The 20,601-nt window shown below is 52.4% G+C and overlaps 7 protein-coding genes across 7 annotated transcripts; 1 reads left to right on the top strand and 6 right to left on the bottom strand.

The window, feature by feature from the left end:
- Positions 1 to 134: 134 nt before the first annotated feature.
- BDW47DRAFT_128407 (F-box protein) lies at positions 135 to 2,865 on the bottom strand (the record flags this gene model as incomplete). Its single annotated transcript, XM_024816845.1, has 2 exons — positions 135 to 161; positions 1,084 to 2,865. The coding sequence occupies 2 exons, from the start codon at positions 2,863 to 2,865 to the stop codon at positions 135 to 137; spliced, it is 1,809 nt and encodes a 602-aa protein (XP_024669222.1).
- A 678-nt stretch (positions 2,866 to 3,543) lies between these two features.
- On the bottom strand, positions 3,544 to 6,562 carry BDW47DRAFT_110907 (SH3 domain protein). Its single transcript, XM_024813831.1, has 4 exons — positions 5,764 to 6,562; positions 5,620 to 5,703; positions 5,401 to 5,563; positions 3,544 to 5,346 (listed from the first exon to the last, which is right to left on the bottom strand). Exons 1-4 carry the CDS (start codon positions 5,853 to 5,855, stop codon positions 4,126 to 4,128), a joined length of 1,560 nt encoding a protein of 519 aa, XP_024669221.1. The 5' UTR covers positions 5,856 to 6,562; the 3' UTR covers positions 3,544 to 4,125.
- Positions 6,563 to 8,894: 2,332 nt separating this feature from the next.
- On the bottom strand, positions 8,895 to 9,676 carry BDW47DRAFT_68075 (uncharacterized protein). Its single transcript, XM_024819598.1, has one exon. It carries the CDS (start codon positions 9,433 to 9,435, stop codon positions 8,926 to 8,928), a length of 510 nt encoding a protein of 169 aa, XP_024669220.1. The 5' UTR covers positions 9,436 to 9,676; the 3' UTR covers positions 8,895 to 8,925.
- On the top strand, positions 9,677 to 11,466 carry she9 (putative mitochondrion biogenesis protein (She9)). Its single transcript, XM_024819599.1, has 2 exons — positions 9,677 to 10,482; positions 10,573 to 11,466. Exons 1-2 carry the CDS (start codon positions 9,918 to 9,920, stop codon positions 11,403 to 11,405), a joined length of 1,398 nt encoding a protein of 465 aa, XP_024669219.1. The 5' UTR covers positions 9,677 to 9,917; the 3' UTR covers positions 11,406 to 11,466.
- Positions 11,467 to 11,895: 429 nt separating this feature from the next.
- rip1 (ubiquinol--cytochrome-c reductase catalytic subunit RIP1) lies at positions 11,896 to 13,606 on the bottom strand. Its single transcript, XM_024813830.1, has 4 exons — positions 13,229 to 13,606; positions 12,985 to 13,073; positions 12,751 to 12,901; positions 11,896 to 12,670 (listed from the first exon to the last, which is right to left on the bottom strand). Exons 1-4 carry the CDS (start codon positions 13,524 to 13,526, stop codon positions 12,489 to 12,491), a joined length of 720 nt encoding a protein of 239 aa, XP_024669218.1. The 5' UTR covers positions 13,527 to 13,606; the 3' UTR covers positions 11,896 to 12,488.
- Positions 13,607 to 14,662: 1,056 nt separating this feature from the next.
- On the bottom strand, positions 14,663 to 18,177 carry BDW47DRAFT_110901 (uncharacterized protein). The gene has a single exon (XM_024813829.1). It carries the CDS (start codon positions 17,549 to 17,551, stop codon positions 14,990 to 14,992), a length of 2,562 nt encoding a protein of 853 aa, XP_024669217.1. The 5' UTR covers positions 17,552 to 18,177; the 3' UTR covers positions 14,663 to 14,989.
- Positions 18,178 to 18,424: 247 nt separating this feature from the next.
- Positions 18,425 to 20,293, bottom strand: BDW47DRAFT_110897 (dTDP-4-dehydrorhamnose reductase family protein). The gene is made up of 4 exons (XM_024813828.1): positions 19,922 to 20,293; positions 19,785 to 19,804; positions 19,001 to 19,721; positions 18,425 to 18,934 (listed from the first exon to the last, which is right to left on the bottom strand). The coding sequence occupies exons 1-4, from the start codon at positions 20,131 to 20,133 to the stop codon at positions 18,886 to 18,888; spliced, it is 1,002 nt and encodes a 333-aa protein (XP_024669216.1). The 5' UTR covers positions 20,134 to 20,293; the 3' UTR covers positions 18,425 to 18,885.
- Between the last annotated feature and the right edge of the window lie 308 nt (positions 20,294 to 20,601).

The following is a 20,601-nucleotide window of genomic DNA, read 5'->3' as shown; positions in this document are numbered from 1 at the left end:
GTTCTTTTAAACCTGCTCTGCTCTTGTACATTGTACCATCCTCCTCTCTTCCTCTCCTCCTGCCCCTCTCGCCTAATATCGATCTATCTATCTATCTATATATCTATATATCTATCTATTCATTAATTGACTTATTACTTGGTCAGGTTGTTCTGTTGCACCTATCTAGCGAGTTAATTCTGAGTTGAGCTTGAGTTATGTGTATTGTTCCTGACTGAGTGTTATTTGTTCATGGCTACTTAATTGGTAGATAGATGGCCATGTGTGCATTGTACAGTTAGTTGCTTGTCTGACCTGCGGTTGGATCTAGGGTTCGTCTAGCTGTGGATTTTATACTGTAGTGACTATATCATAGATGTTTCTTCTTCTGGTGAATTTGTATGACTATAGATATATGGTATATAGATGGATAGATAAGTAATTTTATAACCACCCTGTATAGACATTCCCTAAAGTAGTACGGGGTACTCTGGGGGGACGTATGCATTAATTATCTTGGATCAGTCCACTCAGACATGTCTCTCAAGATGATGATGATGTTATACTACTACATAATACGTAATAGTAAAGGAGTAAAAGCAAACTGCCAGTTCAGCATTACTACTAACTTACAGTATATAACCCATAACCCAATCCACGTGAGTAAAACCCCCCACCGCAACACTCCCAGAGCAAACATACTCAATACCCAAACTGGGTTTATAAACTATAAACCAATCTGATAACGCCCCACACCCGACTCAAGCCCCCGCGCAAAGGAGGGTCCCATCTACCCTCATCTCATGGGCAAGATATATCTGCGCCTAGCTCCCACTGCAGTTTTAGGCCTTTTGACTCGGATAGAGCCCATACCGTGTATCGGGTGGGTCCTTTTGGAGGGGGAATGGGAGTGGGTTGGGGAGGGGTGCTGGATGGGGGGGTACTGGATGTAGGGGAAGAAGAGGGGGAGGAAAGAGAAAAGTAGGGAGAAGAAGAGGAGGGTGAGAAAGAGGATGAGAAGGAGGAAGAAAAGGAAGAAGAGGAGGACGAGGACGAAGAGGAGAAGAAGAAGAAGGAAGAAGAAGCCAAGGCAGAATCCGCCACCTCAACCCCAACAGCATCAGCATCAAAATAAAGCCGATCCAGCAAAAACGGCCAAGCAGGGATAATATCTTGCGGCCCGTCCTCTTTCCGCACCCTCAGCCACGCAGCCGTCGAATTCGTCGGACTGCCAGCGGCAGAAGCGCGAGGCACCGCGTAGGGCTGGTAGGCAGGTGTGCAGGACGAGATGTCAACCACGTAGAGGGTGCCGCCGCCGGAGACGAAGCGGGTGTGCGAGCCGCCGGGCTCGTAAATCACCGCGAGGCGGTTGTCTGAGGAGGTGGCGAGGAGGGGCGAGGTGAAGGTTGCGGAGGGGAGGTTCGTGTCGGACCACCTTTGGAAGTCATGGCGGAGGTTGGTGGTGGTTGTGCCTGGAGTTGGGTCTGCGGGTGTGTTTGCGCACGGGTTGGGTCTGCGTGAGTAGGGGTAATGGAATGTTGGGTGAGGGGGGATGATGTAGGGGAGGAATGGATCGGTAGGCGTGCTGCTGTTGTAGTTGTAGTTGTTGTTGTAGTCTTGATGCATTTGAAGAGGGGAAGGGCTGGGGAAGGGGTTTGCGCGGGTGAGGTTGTTGTTGTTGTTGTTGTTACTGACACCTGGTAGGCGGAGGCTCGCGAGGTAGTAGCGGGAAGGCAAGACGCGGTGGATTTGGACACCGGCGGTAGTGAGCCCTTCTGGGGTGATGGAGCCGATAGCGTAGCTGTCCACGAGGCTCGTTTGAAGAGCGGCGATGAAGTATCGGGTGGCGGTGGTGGTTTCCAAGTGGGACATCTTTCTCGGGGTGTAACGGTGGTGGCTATGGTGGTGTCGGTGCTGAGAATGTACCTGGAAGGACGACGGGAGGAGTCGAAGGCCGCGGAGGAGACATCGCCCAGCGCGGTGACTCCCAAGGTCGAGGGCGAGAACGACCGAGTCGACATATATGTGATTGAGACTGGCCTGCCAGTACGACAGGCCCGAGTTGCAACCGCGTGCGAGGTCCGGGTTCCCTAGGTAGCGGACACGCGAGGGCTGATGAGAGGTGGTCTCGCGGTGGATGCAGACGCGGAGGAGGGCATCGTCTTCTGTGAATTCCAGCGACTTGACGACGCCGTCGGTTTCTTCGAAGCGTGCGGGTGGGGCGAAGCGGAATACTTTGTTGGTCTGGTTGATGGTGTACTCGACTGGGGCGGCGCGGCTTTCGTCGTCTCCGTCGCGGAGGCTGTAGATCTGGATCTTTTTGCCCAGGGCTACTGCGAGGGTGTCGCCTCGCGAGGAGACCGCGAGACAGTACTTCGTGTACTGCTCGTTGATTGGTATGTAGATGGAGTCATTGATGCTCATCGAATTCCTGCAGATGGACTCCCAGGGCGGGTACAATGATGGAGCCACTGAAAACTCCCAGGGCGCTTGACTGCTGTACACACGTAATTGCGCTCCCTCCAAGGCCACCGTTATGTGGCCATTGGATGACGAGGCTTGCACGTTGAGTCTCGTGCAGTCTGAAGGAAAGGGCAGCTTGGAGACTGTCTTCCGGACGTTGGTCCGGTATGAGAGGAGGTTGAGCCGGGCGATTTGATCGAAATATCTGTTCCATTCGGCTCCCGTCAAGGAGCTTGTTCTGGGGGGCATTAGCGCTTGGGTTTGCTGGAGCACCCGTGAAAGCATCCACGACGCTGAGGCCGCATATCGCCAACCGCGACATGTTGACCGTGCGGCGTGATAACTCTCGATGTCCAGCTGTTGGAGAATGGATTGGATGATCTCCACGGGGAGGGGGCGGGGCCCTGTTTGTGATTTTTCCATGATGAAAAGGATATCTTGCAACTGATAGGGCCACTCAATTTCAATCCTGAAGGTGTGTCACAAGAACTGGTATGACCTTTCGATTTCAAGGTCCTGAATGTCTGTGACAGGAACTGACACGACCACTCACTCAAATCAGGCCCCAAAGATCTGCCACAAAAAGTGGAAGCCTTCAGTTACCAAGGTACGATCAATCCCTACCGAATTGCAAGTCCTCTCGCCAAATTTCAGATTAACCCCGTACCAGACCGCAACTCCCCTCACCAAATATTCCTTTCCTTTTCTTTTCCAGGGTCTTCGCTGTTCTATCCCTAGCCAGTCCGATCTGCAGTAAGGTATGCAAGATGCAAGGCACATCACACAACAGCTCGTACGTCAAGCCGGGAAGGACACGGGGGAGGAATGCAGCAAAGCAAACAAATTTCACAACTCGCCTACAAAGAGTTTGCAGGAGGGGTTGGCTTCTGAGGCAGCCGCTGTCCATCGCGTATAAATTACATCATTTTGGTCGGCCGCCTTGTCCGCTTTTTTCGGTAGTTGAGGTTAAAGTTTAATATTGGGTGGGTGGGATTGTAGTTGGCCCCTGTTTTGTATGTACTGTATCTGGCTAGCGAGTTGATGAAGTGTAGAACACTGTAGGATTTTGACGTTGATATAAAGATGCTACGCTGGGGAAATGGCGGTTTCAGATATTTATTGAAAGTAAGATATAGATATGGATTACATACATCGATATGTACCAAAGTGGCCCCTGCATGGTGTCGAATCAACTAGCCCAAGCAGAGACCACCACCCATGGCATCAATCACAACTACCCTGCAACCTTGCAGTAGGGAACGTATCCTCCGTTAAACCACATTGTAGGTAGATGTCGCTCATGGATGAAAGAAAGAAAAAAACAAACGGACCGCAGTCCAAGAACTGACGAGCTGACGAAGCGCTCGAACATGGGGTATATAAACGCTAAAATCTTAAAACATATCAAACCAGCTTTTTATCAAAGACGGGTCGGCAACGGTAACACCACACAAGATGAGAAGACCAGTCCGGTATCACCTGCGTGGTCGTATAGAAAGACGAATGAGGGTAAAAGAGTAGGGAAATCCGGATGTTCCAAGCATGCTCGCGGATTTCGGTGTTGATTATGGGCGCACAAAGAACCAACTTCGTGAACTCGAATCGAAAAGGGTAAAGGCGCTGTCATCATGGCATAAACTGTCATCTAACCACAGGTGATGTCGTGGGGATGGGCAGCACAGCTCACACGACATCGTCACCCTGTCCACCGTCGATGATCTTTCTCCAATGCTGTGGAAGGCACACACAGACCAAGGGGAACGCTTTGATACCCCCAATTGGCGCCGGGGAAGTCAGGGGCCTCTGAGAGCCATTGGACACGCCGCTATCCCGTTGTTCGCGATGTCGGATGTCGTAATCCTCCGCAGTTTCGGGGACGCGAATCCCCGTGGCCCAGCCATCATCCCAGATACCGATCACCTTCAACATCTCACCGCGGTCCAGCGCGAACTCGTCGTCCGCTCGGGGTTGATATGCCCACAAGACCGCGACCCTATCACCCGGGCACATGTCATCTTGTGAGTAATAGTCCTGGAAGGACGAGAGCTGCTCTGATTGTCCGCTCGACAATGCTTCGGGGGACGAGTAATTCCCCGCCGTCCCTGAACGAGGCGACGTGGTGTCGCTGCCTACGCCGGCCAGGACCGAGTTGCTGGACAGGGATCCCAACCGCTTTCCGGCAGTGGGGGGGATACTCTTAGACATGGCCCCGGGACTCGCCCCATAGCCTTCCGAGTCCGAAGTATCGCTATGATACTTGCCACCAAAAAAGGCCGAGGCCCGGGAGCGTGCGGATCCAGGAACTTCCCGCAGCGCGGACATGCGTGTGACTCGTCCACCAGGAATCGCAGCGAAACCTCGGGGACTTCCCTGCTGCTGCATCGAAGGCGAGCCCTTCCGCTGGGGGTTCGGCTGGTTCAATCCACTGTCGAGGCTCAAGCGACGCTTTCGTCGCCAGTAGACCAGAAATAACACGGCCAGGGCGGCGATGAGGGCGAATGCCGCGACGGCGCCAATCACAACCCCGGCGATCTCTCCTCCCGATAAGCCACGGTGCGCGTCGTCGGCGGAAGCATCGGAGGTCGTGGTGAACAGCGGGGGCAGGGTGCTGGCCGAAGGGAGCGTGACGTCTCGGCATCGCGTTCCGGCGTCCGCGTTGACACAGCATGAGTCAGTCGAATTTGGCGAGCTCGATCTGCAATAATCACACAGGCCGACCAGGTTGGAGCGGAAGCCGCATTCTTTCGGTTCGTTGTCGGCTCCTTGGATACAGCCGACCGTCAAGGAGTCGGCGGGTAGGGCGCACACGGTAAAATCGGAACGGATCTGGTCCAAGTAGTTCTTCGCCTTCTTGGGACAACGTTCGGATGTGAGGATCCTGCCTTCACTCGTCGCCATGGAGGCCTGCATTTGTGTATTAGTAGCGGTTGGGGCTAGAAGAAGGGTAAGAAGACGAACGCAAGTGTCAGCGCAGAGCGGACGGGATTGTTCATCCGACAGGTCGCAGTCCTCCCTGGAGCTCTGGACCAGCCCACTGCAGATGGAACTGGTGGTATACTGGGCGTAGAATTCGTCCGTGTCAGTGAGATTGGCCCCCTCACATCCTAGGTAGTTGACATATCTAATTGGCGGTGTTTTAGTGCCGAGCTCGCTGACTTGGGCCGGAGGCCGACTTACTTTGACCGGACGTATGACCCCAGAACGAAGTCGTCCAGCGCTTTATCAAAGTCGGAGAGGCTAGTCACGTCTTTCATAAATGGACTGTGCAGCGGTTAGCGGGTTAGGGCTCGTGACGGGGGGGGTTTGGGATCAAACCCATACAAATCAGTGTGGATACGGGAGTCGGTCGATATGGAGGACGATTTGAAGGCCGGACATTGTTTCGACCCGGACAGCGAAAAGCATTTGGCCATGATGGGCCTCGTCGACCCTATCCAGCGGGTGGCTCGTCAAGCAGTGCTCTCGATATACGGTTCGTGACCACCGGAAGGCCCACCACAATCAATCGCGAATTCAAGGACGGTTCAGTAGTCGAATTGGCGGAAAGAATCGCTCATGGCGTTGCAAAATCTTTCACAGGTTGAGTTGTCAGTGCGTTGGGTGGTAAACCTCGAGTCGGTTATGGATGACAGCGGAACAATCGCAACGCGTCCAGCTTTCGAAGGGACCGGTTGAGATGATAAAAGGTCACCAGCCTTAAAAGGACGAGAAAGTGAAAGAAGAAAAAACAAGATGGTCCAAGCCCGGATCCACAGGAGTGGTGGAGAAGGGAAAGTGAAAAATCAATAAATAAATAAACGAATGACTGGGAAATGTGACGAGTGGTGAGAAGGAAAGACGAAGCACGAGAGATGAAGAAGAGAGAGAGAGAGAAAGACAAGAGAGAAAAGAGAGAGAGAGCGAGGGAAAGCCAAGAATAGAAATGAGCAGAGAGAAGGATTGAAAAGGTAGGAAGATTTGACTCGTGTCGATGCTCAGCCTGGACGCTTGATTAGCGACAGAGACTTAGGCAGGTACTCAACACCCCCTCACAGACGAAAAGTGCGATAAACAAGGTCAATCTTAATCCCAATGCAGTCGACTCGCCAGGAACAGGAAATATGGACCACGCGGGTTGAAACTCAGGCGGACGGATTGGAAAAGGGGGAGCAAAGAAAAGCGAACTAACCACAGACTAAAAAAGCACCGGCGTCTGTCCAATTTCTCGACCTCTCCACGGCCCTTACTGTGTCGCACAGGTCTGCTAATTATTATTATTCTGATTCTTATTATCGTTAATTAATTCTGATCTCCAGAAGACCCTCACCGATGAATCGGGTTAACTTGAGGCAATGCAGGTCGCCTAGGTCAATCGAGAAGACTGGATTCGGTGGATGGAGTGAGCGATCTTGATCCACTTCAGGCGCGAGACCCTAGATCACCCGTTCGTGCCACCGAACGGGTTCGTCAATCCAGGTCTGGAGTACGGAGGACAAGAATGATAATCGAAGTCAAGGCAAGGGTGGTCGGAGATATTCTTCTGGATCAATCCTCCGAGGTCTGACACCGCTATATATACGGATCCAATCTGGTACTTTGACAACCCCAACGCTTCCTAGATAAAAAAGAAAAGACAAAAGCAGGAACGCCAACATGATGCGGTCTGATTGGAATTTGGCTGGTCGGTCAGTTGTCTTTCTGACGTGGCGTTTCGACCGACAGCCTCGTCCATGGAAGGGCTGAGTATACACTCTTTACTAGTCAACCACGTCGCATCATCGCTCACTGTCGTCTCTGGAATTTGTACTGATACCTGAAAACGACCATTTCGGATGAGCGCACCTCGATCAGTGGGACCAGCATGTGACTAGAGTACGGACAGTGGCTGCAGACATAGTCGGATGTTTTCCACCCTCGCTGGTATACACTCAAGTTGTTTGACATCTAGATAACTGGCAAACAGTCCCAATGCCAGACCACCTGGTCAGGCCTCAATGCCAGGGACGATGTGGATCTAATTACCCATGATCGAGGACAGAAAACCCGGCAGGACTGGGCCCAAGCTCCCAACATCGGTGTTTCAGTTGCTGCAAGGTCCCTTGCCCAGTCACGGCGCAGAAGCCTCGGCTCCACCCATCTAAAGACGATCGCTATTTATTGCAAGATGATGATGAGAACAGTATTACTGACTGACTCGGGAAATAACAAATTACCCGCCTCCCGACGTCGGTGATGCATCTTATGGATGTCGATGGCGTTGATTGTCAACATCAGACTGTCTTATTGGTGCTTCGAGACCTTCACTTTTGCTCTTTATGCCTTAATCGTCAGGCAGAGATATAAGTAGATCCACCATTCTGGAGCCTCACGTTCTTGCCTTGCACATGTGGCACTCAAGATGGTGAGATCACTTGACTCTCGAGGTGAGGGGAGACAGAATATCATCCACCTTACTCGATGTCGGAGATGAACAATGTCCAAGGTGCATACCCCTAAATTGACCTCGATGTTATGGGTGTTAATCTCCTGTATGCAAGGAAGATCTAGCGCACAAGCAAGACCCAATTAATCACAGCACTCATCTTAAAAGTCACATTCCAAGCATCAAAAGGATCAACCCTGGGTTCAACGATGGACGAGAAACTGATACCCCGCTGTTTACGACACGAGGATGCGGGATTATCGTGATCTGGTTGGTAATAATCCGACTACCTCTGTAGAAGCTGTCATACCCCGCAGGCAACACGAATCCTAGTCAGTCAGCCAGTTTTGCAGTCAAGGACTGTCGGAATAGGCAACACAAAACTAAAGACATCTCTACATCGACTATCTCAGTGGTATCTTTGTAGATCCAAAAAGGGTGAGAGTAATTTCGATACTTTCTTAGTATATAGGATGTTTACTATTTGAATATATAACCATCATGGAAGAGTATACAATCTAGACCAACAGATCATATACCGTTCCCCAACCACAGAAGTATTACATAGATATAATATCTCAATATATGTAACCATTATATAGATATAATATAGAAATGTATATGATGAAATGAATTCATTATGGCTCATCGCCACAGGTCAGGTGACCTCAGACGTCATCTGACAGACCAGAGGCGGCACCATTACTGTACATGTCCCCAACTTCTCCATCATCCTCATTGCTCTGCATCGTTGACGGTCTTCATCCCACCTGGTGCCGCCAATTCCATCTGTCGTTGGCCCTGTGCTGTACTTACCTTTCAGATAGAGACACTTCTACCTTGACCATCTCCTCTTAGAATCTTATATGGTGACAACGTCCTCGAGAGACGTCACCACCCTATCATAGCAACCATGTGCAGCTCAGACATGTTCCTTGGCGTTCTGGCCATCTTCTTTCCCCCAGTGGCAGGTATGTTCCTATGCGTCGCTCGTCTTAGAGTGACCTTACTCTCATCTCCCCGAGATCAACTCAGATCGGACAAAACTAAGTAGAGAACCCACAGTATGGATCAAGAAAGGACTATGCACCGCCGACTCTGTCATTAACCTTGCCCTCTGTTGCCTGGGGTATATCCCCGGACTCCTCCATGCCTGGTACGTAATTATTAGAAACCCGGAGCCCGACTACGACGATCCCAACTACGAGCCGATCCCACGGTCTGGGACCCGGGACGACGTCGAAGGTGGCCGTGTGACCTACTACTACGTCTCGCACCAGTCCCCGCAGCTTCAACCCCAACGGGGCTATGGCACTGTCGATTCGCAGGGACCGCCCGCACAACCTTCTCCCAAACCCCAAAACCAGAATAGCGGTGGTAGCGGTGGTGGTGGCCAGGGCAGCAGCCAGGCCAACAGCCACCACCACGCCTCGGATGAGTCGCATGCTCCGCCAACGTATGCGGAGGCGGTGCGGGGTGATCATAAGGTGCAGACCGACGAGTGAGTGCAGAGTCTGATCAAGAGTTGACCCGGTGGGGGGAGAGTGATTGGGCCTTCTCTTTTCTCCGTGGGAAGGGCGGACCTCTTTCATTGCCCCTCATGTCTTTGCTTTTTCGGGATAGTGGTGATGGGCCATGGGTGCGACCGGCGATTGGCACATGTGTATACGATATCACAGCGGACGAACTCAATGGGTTTTGATTTCGACGAGCTATGGATTTGACGACCCTGCATAATATTGTCTGGATTTTTGTAACGAATGCTTAGTGTATTGGATATTTTTCAAGAGATTTTCCCGGAGGCAGAACCGATGACACGAGAAATTCGCCAGAGACGATCGTGGAGAATTGCCAGCCTCGTAGGTCCATCGGAGGAAAACTGGCGGTGGGGAGAGAGTTCTTCTTCGAAGCCCGCAGAACCCGCGGACATGTAAATTCCGCTTTCCCGGTGCTGCCCGGACCCCATCGGACCCTCCAAACCCCAACCAACACCACTTCCACGTCCCTCTCTTCCCCACGACCAACCATCAACCAGCCTCTGGTCGGCATTTCGGGGCTTTCCTTCATATCGGCCATGCAGTCAATGCCACTGCTGTTCCGGCAGTCTCTCCGAGCAAGCGCCAACCTCTCCAGAACCCCTCGTCCCATCCGCCCACCTGCGTTTCCTCGAACCGCCATCAGCCCGAAGACATTATTACCGCCCACCACACGGGCATTCTCCGTCTGCCTGCAGCGTCAATTCCGCAGCAACCCCGCCACATATGCCTCCCCCAACGACCCCGACCACCTGAAAGACAAGGAGAGGCCCGCAGAACAATCTTCGCAAAACGCCGCCGACACCCCGTGGACCGACGCGATCCCGAAACCGGACGTGCTCACCGGCGAACAACAGCCTCCGCCCGCCGCGGAGAAGGAGTCCCTATACAGATCGACAGAGGAGCCAGGAAAGACAGGCTCGGACCGGACGCACGATGGCGGTCTGCCGTCGTACATGGAGGACCGCAGGTCGCAGTTCGCGAAGCAGTTCAGCACGATGATGGACAACCTGCAGTCGAACGTCTTCGTGGCCGGTCAGCGATTGAACGACCTGACGGGATATTCGTCGATCGAGTCTTTGAAAAGAGATATCCACACCCAGGGTACGTGCCTGGCTACATCTTAGCCTAACCTCCATCCAACCTACCACCCTCACCACTTCGTTGACCCGCTAACCGCCTAAAAACGAATAGAGGACCGACTCCGCGCCGCCCGCTCCCACGTCCGCAGCGCCAAAGACGCCTACGCATCCGCCATCAACCGCCGCTCGACCTCGCAGCGCGAAGTCAACGAGCTCCTGCAACGGAAACACGCCTGGTCGCCCACCGACCTCGAGCGCTTCACGCACCTCTACCGCAACGACCACACCAACGAAGTCGCCGAGAACGAAGCCCAAGAGGCCCTATCGGCAGCGGAGCGCGAATCCGAAGAGGCCGCCGCCCAGCTGAGCAAGAGCATCCTGTCCCGCTACCACGAGGAGCAAGTCTGGTCGGACAAGATCCGTCGCATGAGTACATGGGGCACCTGGGGCCTGATGGGCGTCAACGTGCTTCTGTTCCTCATCTTCCAGATAGCCGTTGAGCCGTGGCGCCGGGCGCGCCTGGTCCGCGGCTTCGAAGAGAAGGTCATCGAGGCCATCGAGAAGGAGAAGTCCTTTAATAACGGCAACCTCCTTTCCCCTGACGACAGTCACGTCCCAATGGACGCGCACTTCTCCGCGCCCCTTGAAGTCACCAATTCCGAGGAACCTTTCCACACCAACGGCGCACCGGCTGCTACCCCCGCGGGCAGTGCCCCCGTTTCGGAAGCAGCAGCAACACCAGCTGAGACACCCCTCCCCCCAGCAGACAACTACAAAGACGTGCTCAACAACACCGTCGAGCACTGGCGCCGCGTCCTCCACGACTGCTTCAGCGAGCGCAGCATCACCATCACGCAGCGGGACCTCTCGACCGTTGCGCTGCAGGGCGCTGCAGCCGGCGCGGCAGTCATGGGCCTTGTGATTGCACTGATCCGGCCGCGGTGATTGTGCGTCTGATTTCGACCGCTGTGATCTGCGGAATGTATATTTGAATATAAGTCCAAGCCTTGTTTGAGTTGTATCAGCGTTGTTTATTTGTTGTTTTCTTTTCGTCTTTTTGGTTTCATTTATTGTTTTGTTTGGTTTATTTTAGAGCTGGGCTTGAACCTGCACATGCTTTTGTACAGGCTGATGAAAAATAGATATGGATGGATGGATGGTTGGACGGATGGATAGGATAGATATACCTGTATAAATATGAAGATCTTTTCAACTACATGTATACATTGTCGTAGACGACGCCTGTACCTATATGATACCCATACATCATTTGATTGAATGACTGGACATACTACCTAAGTGGGTATACTATGAACGACGTCCATCTGGTAACAGTCTATGGATATGGTGTTATAAAATATTTGATACTACATACAATACTGTTCACAATAACGAGAGAGAGAGAGAGAGAGAGAATCAAAAGTGAACAAAAGAAACTTAATTGCGTAGCGAATATACTATATAGACAAGACAAGAAAGACTAGACAATCCATCCACGTCCGTAATTTACATACATGTGAATTTTCACTTTCTGGATTCCGCTCCCATCTTTTCTTTTCTTTTCTCGTCCTTTTCTCTTTTCTTTCTTTTTTTTTTCTTTTTCTTTTTTGGAAAGTCAGGAGATAAGAGCGGAAGGGAGGATGAAAAGTCTGGTGGAGAAGGAAAAAGTCTAGAACTTGAGAAGAAAAGAGAAGAAAAGAAAAACCCCAAAACAAAAGAGTGGCTCTCTCTGAGGCGTCGTAGAGTAGAGCAGAGGGAGAAGTTGTCCATGGGTACTGAAACCAAAAGGCTCATCTCATGGGTTCTTTTGGTGGTCGCACATGTGATCAATCGGGTTCCATATTAAAACAAAGTTCTCTTTATAATCTTGACAAAGGGTACACTGAGATGTCCATCTAAAACCACAAAAACAAACAAACCTTCTGATCTCTCCCTCACTTCCCCCGTCTCATCCCCTTCTCCATTTTGCGTTCAGTCAATCGTCGCTCAGCAACCGGATGACGGGCGGTGATACGAAAGCGAATGCGTTTAACCGATAACGAGGGACTCCTCGTCGGGGAAGTTGTACTGAGGAACCTCCAGGTTCAGGGGAGCGGGACCCTTCCTGATACGGCCGGAGATGTCGTAGTGGGAACCGTGGCAGGGGCAGAACCAGCCACCGTAGTCGCCGGCCTCACCGATGGGGACACAACCCAGATGGGTGCAGACACCTGTAGGGCATGCGTATTAGTAGCCGAACAGTAGGATTCACCAGTATGATGTAAAGTGCCACGGAATATCAGAAACATACCAAGCATGACAAGCCACTCGGACTTCTGGACACGGTCCTGATCGGGCTGGGGGTCACGGAGGGCCTTCCAGTCGAAATCCTCGGCCTCCTTGATCTCATCCGCGGTACGGTGACGGATGAAGACGGGCTTGCCACGCCACTTGATGATGACCTGTAGACGGAGTCAGTCTATTGGACCCTAAACGATTTGCGACGAGCTGTCCGCGGAAAGGACAAAGGACGGGGATAGCATACGTTCTTGCCCTCGGGGATGGCACCGAGACCAATCTCGACCTTAGCCTGAGCCAGGACGTCGGCGGAGGCAGACATGTTGACCAGGAAGTCTAAGACGGATGTATATCAGCCGAGGGATCTAACAACCTCCAACCCAGTGCGTCCACCACGTGAAGCCTCCCATTGCTCAAGATCACCAGTTGAAAAAAATCCAGCCAGAAAATCCCCCTCTTGACAGACCTGGGACAATATTCCAATCACTCACCCTGAACAGTGGCCTTGGCGCCAACGGCGGAGGCCAGACCGAGAGAGCCGGCCATGAAGTAGGAGAAGACCTGGTTGGAGCGCGGGGACTTCTTGGAAGAGTATTTGCTGAAGTTGGGGATCTTCAGGGTCGAAGAGTACTCCTCGGAGGAGCCGAAGGGGCTTTGGAAGGAGGACTTGGAGGCCTCGGAGACACCCCTCCGCTGTTGGCAGGAGGCGACGGCGGCGCGGGAGGTCGTGGGGAGCTGCTGGCGGGCGCAGGCGCGCAGCAGAGAGCTGGAAGCGGAAGAGAGAGACATGGCGAGAGAAGCAATTGCAGCCGACCAATTGCTAGATCTGAGGGAGGGTTGGTCGTGGGGGGAGGGGGAGGGGGGGGGAGGAAAACACGGGGGTGTGATGGTGAGGATTTTCGGCCAGAATGGAGATTGGAGGTTGAAGTCGGAGGGCCGGCATCACCCTCAGGCTCAGTTTTCACTAAGCCACAAGCGATCGGAATCAGCGGCCCTCTGATTGGACGAGCCCACCCGAAAACTGCCTTCCTTGATTGTCTGAGGCCATACATACTACCAGTTCTCTAATGAGTAGAAAATTGGATGGATTAATTATCATACTATATATTCTTTATATAATCATCTAATTCCTTCTTCTCTGTGTATTGAAAAAGTCTTACTAAAGACGAGTGTTGTTGAACTGTTAACGGACAAAAGGCCTGGTAGCTGAGTCAGCAGCCACAGACCCGATCGAGTCTTCCGCCCGAGATTAAACACCATCAGTCAACTAGGTAATGATCTAGTTCTTGCATGCTCAACATCAGAATGTCACGAACCTGATGCTACAAGAGGAATACACGACAATAGCACTATACTTCAGCACACCATACTGGGACACAACTAGTTCACTATTGTTTCGCAAACTAACCAGCACAGCTAACCAGCAAATTCAGGTCGTGGCGTCCTATCCTCGCCAACTAGCGACTCTCCATCCCAGACGTCTTACTCCTACCACGAATACGTTCTCAAATGGACAAGAGACGCCGGACAACGAGCTTCGACATCAACCAAAGCTCAGGTTGTTCAACAAATATACACGCCTATATTTGCCCTCCCCCCCGAAAAACGTCTACTTTACCCACAACACTCAACCGACCAAAACGAACTTCCCTCACAGTGAAACAACGGAGAGTACCCGCGACAATTACATCTCACTTCTTCACCATACATCCCGCATAATTCTCGAATGCTACACGCACGTCGCATACGCAGCCTCCGTCCCAAAAACCTGGATAAACAGCTCAATAGAGAAAGTCAGGTATGTAGACTGGGTTCTGGCCAGGCCCATGTCCGAGGATGGTGTGGGCTATGAGAAGAGGGATATAGTAGTTAGAGATGTGGAGCTCAGTGAAGAAGTAAAGTGGATCTACTACGTAGGCATGCCGTGTGTGTATGGAATTGTTTTTTTGATATGGTGGACACTATATCCTCACTCAATGTCATAATGCGAAAGATAACAAATGAAAAACAGCCAAAAGACATTTCGAAATGGACACAAACAAAGTAAAGAGATTGAAAAAAGATTGTAAAAATCAAACAAAAGACAAACTCCATAACACTTGGTATATGGGTATGAGACAAAAACAACCTCAATGCAAGTCCACCTGCAAAATCCAGATCCGACCCAAACCCAACTCCTCCGCCTCGAAAATCAGCAAATGCAAATCTCCCATTCCAGTGACAAAATATCGGTAAGATTGAGTGCAAACCTCTCATAGACCGTGCAGCAGGCTACCCTCCGCAAATGGGCTCTGCGGCGTCATGTCCAACATGGGTTTTGCCGCGTTGCGGTCACCCGTCGCGACGCCGTGTCCGATTGGCGCTCCGCTTGGTGTCACGGCCAGCTGGGCGGTTCGGGCTAGAAGGCTGTTGGGTATGAAGGGTTCCCTTCCTGGGTGCTGGGCGCCGTCGATAGGAGACGTTGGGGAGGAGGGGGCGGTGTAAGTTTGATGGTGACGGGGGTGGTTGCTCACGCTGCGGGCTGTGTTGGATCGTTTGCGAGTTCGACGGTCTGCTGTTGCCGCTGACGGGAGTTCTGGGACTGGGGGGATATTTGGCCTTTTCCAGGTCGTTGCCGGTGGGATTGTGATTGCGTTAAGCGGGCCGTCGCGACCCGTCGCGGCCTCAATCAATGGCATGCCGGGGTCAACCGTGACGGCTCGGCCTTTGCGGGCGTGCTGGGGCGGCTCTTGATAGACTGGCGTCAAGTCGACTAGCGGCTTGCTCTTGACAGACTGGGAACGTTTCATGAGACTCGCATGATCGGGAGCATGTGTCGACGTCATCGTATTGGACCGGCTGTTGGGTCCGGTGGTGGGGTTGTGCGACGGGCGGGAGGTCATGGCCCCGACAAGGCCTTGAGTAAACGCTTCCTCATTCGCCCTCCTTTCTTGCTCTTCCCGCTCTTTCATGGCCCGTTGGCGGACCGTATAGGTTCGGCCCAACAGGCCCGAAGACGTGAAAGGGGCCGCTTCAGATACCTGAGATAATGGCGCGTCGGCATCTGTCGCGAGCGACTTTGGGAGAGAACAGGGAGGTGGTCCGTGGCCCCGAGTGCTCTTCTTGCGCGAGAACAACTGTTTAGATGTTGTTGCTTTCGACGGATCTTGAGACGAAGACGAGGTCATTCCTTCGTCAGAGCTCTCGAACGGGTTCATCAGTGGCTTCGGGGGCGACTTCACTCCACTTCGGGCGTCATCCGTGTCGATCTGGGATTGCCGTTTTTCTTCCGGCCTACCAGCGCATAGTTTGGTCACTAGATACCAGCTGCGCCAGGCTTGAACCGCCTTGTACCAGGTCTCGGCGATATCTTTGTGGTTAGTCGAGAAGAAATGCACGAAGTTCTCGGTGGTCAGGAACATGCTTGACTTCTGCTGGCTTTTCACTGCCTGGCAGACCTTTTTCGGCGGCCTCACGCTGTCCGCATAGTAACTTGATGTGAGCGAGTACATGTCAAAATCGGACAGATGGCAGGTGTTGGTTTGATCTTGGCTCCGCTCCTTCTTGGAGACAGTGATCTGCCCATCCGACCGTAAGGTCACGTAGCGTTTGTCCCACTTGCGCGGGCGTTGGGAGTAGCACATCTGGACGGTCACGTCCGCAGGTGGTTCAGACGAGACATTTTGAGACTCGAGCATAGACAAGGCATCGAGGCTGGCGGGAGGAACGATGATCAACCTATTCTCTCCATCACTTGCCCAAGAGTTCATGACGTCTCGGATATACTCGTATCTGCGTAGCGGTCGCTCCAGCCCAAGCTCTCGGAAGGACTCTACCAGTATGTATTTATGAGGGTCGATCTGGCCATCCAAAACTTCTGCAGCGGAGAGCAAAAGGTCCTGGGCCGATGTGGATGGGACCACATTCAGTATGAAAGTATGTTTCTTGAATTGGACATGGACTGCTCGTTCGCCGGAATTCACGGCAGACACGGGCGCATCGATGCCTGGAAACCGATTCAAGGCGCCAGATTCGACCGGGCTGTTAAACGCGGCATCGCTGTCACTTTGATCATTTGGGAGAGCAACTGGTGGCTTCCTCGATGGCGGTGTTGGTTGTTGAATCTTCGACCGTCGTCGACCCGCTTTAATCTCTTGACTCGACGGCCTGGACCGAGTCCAATCATGGTTGCGATCGTCATCGGGCTCGTTTTCGCTCTCTGTATTCTTACGAGTCCTCACTCGCACCGTTGGTCTCTGAAACGCCGAAGTGGACGCCGAGAAATTTTGATCCCCTCCAGTCAAACAATCCATCGCATTTTGTCGGTGCAGATCGCGAGCGGTTGCAGAATGATCGCCATTATTAGCGCGGGCCCTATTGTGGTCCCCACCACGGTACGGTCTCTCCTCAGTGGCCGATCTCGAATCAGTCCTGTTGTCTGCAGGAATTCTGGATCCCACGCCGTCGCTACGTCCTGCAGAGCGCCGGCGGACTGGTGAGTCAACGGTGTCACCACGGGGACGTTCCTGGTGCGCAGGATCTCGCGTTCGATCGGCGGGGGTCGGAAGGGGAGGCGGTGGATCGGGAGTCGATTGCGATGTGGATGTTCTCGGACGCCGATATCGCGACATACTTCTCTTAATGGTGGTGTTCGAGGCCAATGCGGTCGCGAAATCATCCTGAGGGACGGGCGCATGGGCTCCTGAGCCCGCGGCGCTAGGAGCACGAGAGACCGGTGGCTGTTTGGCGGCTTTTCTCACGGACCGGTAGCGGGAAAATTTCATGGGGCCACCACCCTGGCTGCCACCCACACTGTCCTGTTTCTCGCTGGCCATCTTGATGCTGTCCTTTCAACGGTGATATTCATCAAGGTACCAAAAGCATGGTAACGCGAGGCGCGCCGTTTTCAAACAATCCCGTATAGTTGTAGCACAGTAAGGGGGGTGTATTTGAGCAAAAAATCTCCCCACTGGTCCACGTCGCGCCTAATCAGGTTCGACTTTCCAGTATATCCCACGCTACCCAATCTCGTCGAGGGTGCACAGCAAATAAATGGGATCGCTGGCTCGTTGTTCGTCGCCACCAACAAACAACGAGAGCGGAAAGATTGGATAGAAATAACGACGGGCCTTCGTATTCTCCACCCCCCCCCTAAAGCCTGCAGGTATGTTTCACTGGCGTTTAATCACTTCATTCTCTCTGGTCAGATCCGGAAGCCAAGCCCAACCAAGGGATATAATGCGTCGAACAACGACAGCTCTTGACCAGGGCTGAATGGAATGTGCGGAGACGTCGACCAGTGGTGAACAGACTAGTAAGGAGTGGAGATCTGTTGTGTAATGGAACGAAAGGGAGTTTGATTCTTGCAACTGCGCCGTGCAGCGACAGAAAGGGAGGCTGCAGCAACTGCACCTGGATCCAGGCAAGGGGGTGAGAGAATTCGGTTGGGAATTTTTTTTTTACTTCCTTTTAAAGCATTTGGGAGCGGGCGTAGTGGAATTTAACTAATTTATGGGCAAGTATGATGAGACAGGGTCAAGACTCAAGACTCTAGAGAAATTGTCCAGACCGACTCCGGTCCAATCCGGGAGAGGATTCCGGGGAAGAGAAAACCTGCTTAACCGCCAGACTTGCGAATTGCGACCAACCTAAGTGGCGTGCGATCCAGATACAACAAACACTAAGGGAAGTAAGTTGGTAGGATTTAGTTAGCGCCAAGTCTTGGTGAGATCCATTCCTGCATCCCATTCATTTCGTTAGTCTGATTACCAGGGTTGACTAAATACACCAGCCTCGAAGCGTCCAGTGGGGCTATAACCACCCGTCTTTTCCATGAACAAAATATCATAGGATATAGCCATATAACAAGGGATAATAAAATAATATAAAGAACCAAAAGGGGTCAAGTCGATATACACAAGCCACAAGCCACGCGCCACGCCGGTTGAGTACCCACCTCTCAGACAATGCCACCAAGTCAATTTATGCTTTCCGTTGGAGCTTATGATAAGTGGCTAAGCCAGGACGTGGGGGAGAGAAAATGGAATGATTATTCTGGCCCATTATTCAATTCGTTGGTAGGTGTGTAAACTGTGTATCGATAGCAACATCGATGATCAACTTCTGTTGCCCTGTCTAGTATTGTCCCTTCCATGGGTGCTGTGGCGATTCACCCAGTTTTGCGTTTTATTTCTTGTACGCTCCCAAGTGTTTTTTCCTGTATTCCTACATTAGCCTCCCCCGCCCACCATGCAGCGCCAAGTCACTCGCAGGAGGAAACTTACCACCATGTCACGAAATTCACTGTTCGTACATCAATCCCCATGTCTTTGAGCCCCTTGGTCGAGAGGTGGGTATCGTACGGCCGTTGCACGGACGCATTCGGATCGTTGCCTTCTTTGTTTCGGACCATCCCGACAAGCGACAAACCCAGCACCTCGGCCAGTTTCTCGCAGATCTCGTACTTGGTCATTCGGTCTTCGGACGAGAACTGGAGGATCTTGGGCAGATGTTTGGTCGTCCGTTTCTCCTTGACGGCCTTGAGGTATTTGATCACGATATCGCGGCAGATTCGGGCGACATCCTCCGTGTTGGTGGGGTAGCGCTGCGCCCAGTCGTCCATCTTGATGCCCGCGTTTTCATCCTGGGCCTTCTCGATCGTGTCGATCAGCGTGTTCACCGCACTCTCGGAGTTATCCTTGGCGGCGCCGTACAACACCGGCACGCGCAGAACGACACCCAGCCCCGTCTCTTTGGTCGCTTCCAGGACGGCGATCTCCCCATCCCGCTTCAGCTGCCCGTAAAGATTCGGCGGCTTCGTTTCCGCATCAGCTTCGTAGGGTGCATCTCCTTCGGTTCCCGGGAAAACGTAGTCCGTCGAGATATACAGCAGGAAAGCTCCCCGGGCCGACGTCTCTTCGGCGAGGACACGAGTGGCGTCGACGTTAATGCGGCGGGCGAGCTCGGGGTTCTTTTCGCACGAATCGGGCGAGCGGTCCGCGGCGCCTTCAATTCCATCGCATTAGTAAACATTATTATGCATTGAGCTGAGAAGTAGTCTCGACGTACAGTGGATGACAATCTGAGGCCTGGAGGGTACATGGTTAGCACGGAAGAGCACGGCAAGCAAGAAACAATAACGACTCTCCATATCCTCGCAGACACAGACAGGCCGGAGGTGATATGAGCCAAATAAAACTACTTACTTCGCATCATCCAGCATAGCCTTGATCTCCTCCGGCTTTCCGAGATCAACCTTGAGGATGGTCGGTGGGTTAGCTCTGGAGTAACCCTGGCCAACAGCCAGACACCCCGAATGCTTGAAGGTGTTAAGTACTTGTCGGCCCAAAAGACCGGTCGCTCCGGTGACTAAAGCGATGCTTGACATGATTTCGGGGTATGTTTCTTCGGAGGACATGGTGTGGAGGGGGAGCTCTGCTTTTACTGAATTTGAGCTTTGCTGCGGGTCCCGGTAGTGACGTAACAGCCGTTCTTCTGGGCCTACGTTTCAAGGTTGGGAACGCCGAGACCAAAACCGGATCGGGTGGTGTGGTCACTGAGTAATGGGAAACCTCCGCGGGTTGATAATGAGAGTGATTATCTGGTGGAGATGGAGCAAACGAAATGATGCTTTAAAACTGCTGCTTAAGAGAGATAGTCAACCCCACCGGTGAGGGGTTGATATCATGACACGCTAAGACAGCAACTACGATTGAATAACCGAGTGTCACAGCACTTTTGGGACATAAGTTATCTTATATCCAGTGCGACATTAAACTACATATACAGGTCGTCTTGTAGGAAAGGGTGGTTGTTTTCTGAGAGCAATCAGCGTGCCTGACGATCCCTCGTTGCCCTTCATGGGCTCGCTAGTGATCTGCCAACT

The sequence above is a fragment of the Aspergillus candidus genome (assembly GCF_002847045.1).
Source record: "Aspergillus candidus strain CBS 102.13 unplaced genomic scaffold BDW47scaffold_50, whole genome shotgun sequence".
Lineage (NCBI taxonomy): Eukaryota > Fungi > Ascomycota > Eurotiomycetes > Eurotiales > Aspergillaceae > Aspergillus > Aspergillus candidus.
Note: the sequence above shows the minus strand (reverse complement) of the source record. Positions and strands in the feature narration are given on the sequence as shown.

What these genes read in the sequence shown, in the direction of transcription:
- BDW47DRAFT_110907 (XM_024813831.1), bottom strand. Translation starts at nt 5,855, where the DNA reads ATGGCCAAATGCTTTTCGCTGTCCGGGTCGAAACAATGTCCGGCCTTC. An exon ending in TCCCGTATCCACACTGATTT is followed by an intron (nt 5,704 to 5,763) that starts GTATGGGTTTGA and finishes ACCGCTGCACAG; the next exon opens with TCCATTTATGAAAGACGTGA. An exon ending in GGGTCATACGTCCGGTCAAA is followed by an intron (nt 5,564 to 5,619) that starts GTAAGTCGGCCT and finishes ACCGCCAATTAG; the next exon opens with ATATGTCAACTACCTAGGAT.
- BDW47DRAFT_110901 (XM_024813829.1), bottom strand. Translation starts at nt 17,551, where the DNA reads ATGGCCAGCGAGAAACAGGACAGTGTGGGTGGCAGCCAGGGTGGTGGC.
- she9 (XM_024819599.1), top strand. Translation starts at nt 9,918, where the DNA reads ATGCAGTCAATGCCACTGCTGTTCCGGCAGTCTCTCCGAGCAAGCGCC. An exon ending in AAGAGATATCCACACCCAGG is followed by an intron (nt 10,483 to 10,572) that starts GTACGTGCCTGG and finishes AAAAACGAATAG; the next exon opens with AGGACCGACTCCGCGCCGCC.
- rip1 (XM_024813830.1), bottom strand. Translation starts at nt 13,526, where the DNA reads ATGTCTCTCTCTTCCGCTTCCAGCTCTCTGCTGCGCGCCTGCGCCCGC. An exon ending in CGCCAAGGCCACTGTTCAGG is followed by an intron (nt 13,074 to 13,228) that starts GTGAGTGATTGG and finishes CATCCGTCTTAG; the next exon opens with ACTTCCTGGTCAACATGTCT. An exon ending in CGAGTGGCTTGTCATGCTTG is followed by an intron (nt 12,671 to 12,750) that starts GTATGTTTCTGA and finishes CATGCCCTACAG; the next exon opens with GTGTCTGCACCCATCTGGGT.
- BDW47DRAFT_110897 (XM_024813828.1), bottom strand. Translation starts at nt 20,133, where the DNA reads ATGTCCTCCGAAGAAACATACCCCGAAATCATGTCAAGCATCGCTTTA. An exon ending in GCCTCAGATTGTCATCCACT is followed by an intron (nt 19,722 to 19,784) that starts GTACGTCGAGAC and finishes ATGGAATTGAAG; the next exon opens with GCGCCGCGGACCGCTCGCCC. An exon ending in GTGAATTTCGTGACATGGTG is followed by an intron (nt 18,935 to 19,000) that starts GTAAGTTTCCTC and finishes TGTAGGAATACA; the next exon opens with GGAAAAAACACTTGGGAGCG.
- BDW47DRAFT_68075 (XM_024819598.1), bottom strand. Translation starts at nt 9,435, where the DNA reads ATGAAAGAGGTCCGCCCTTCCCACGGAGAAAAGAGAAGGCCCAATCAC.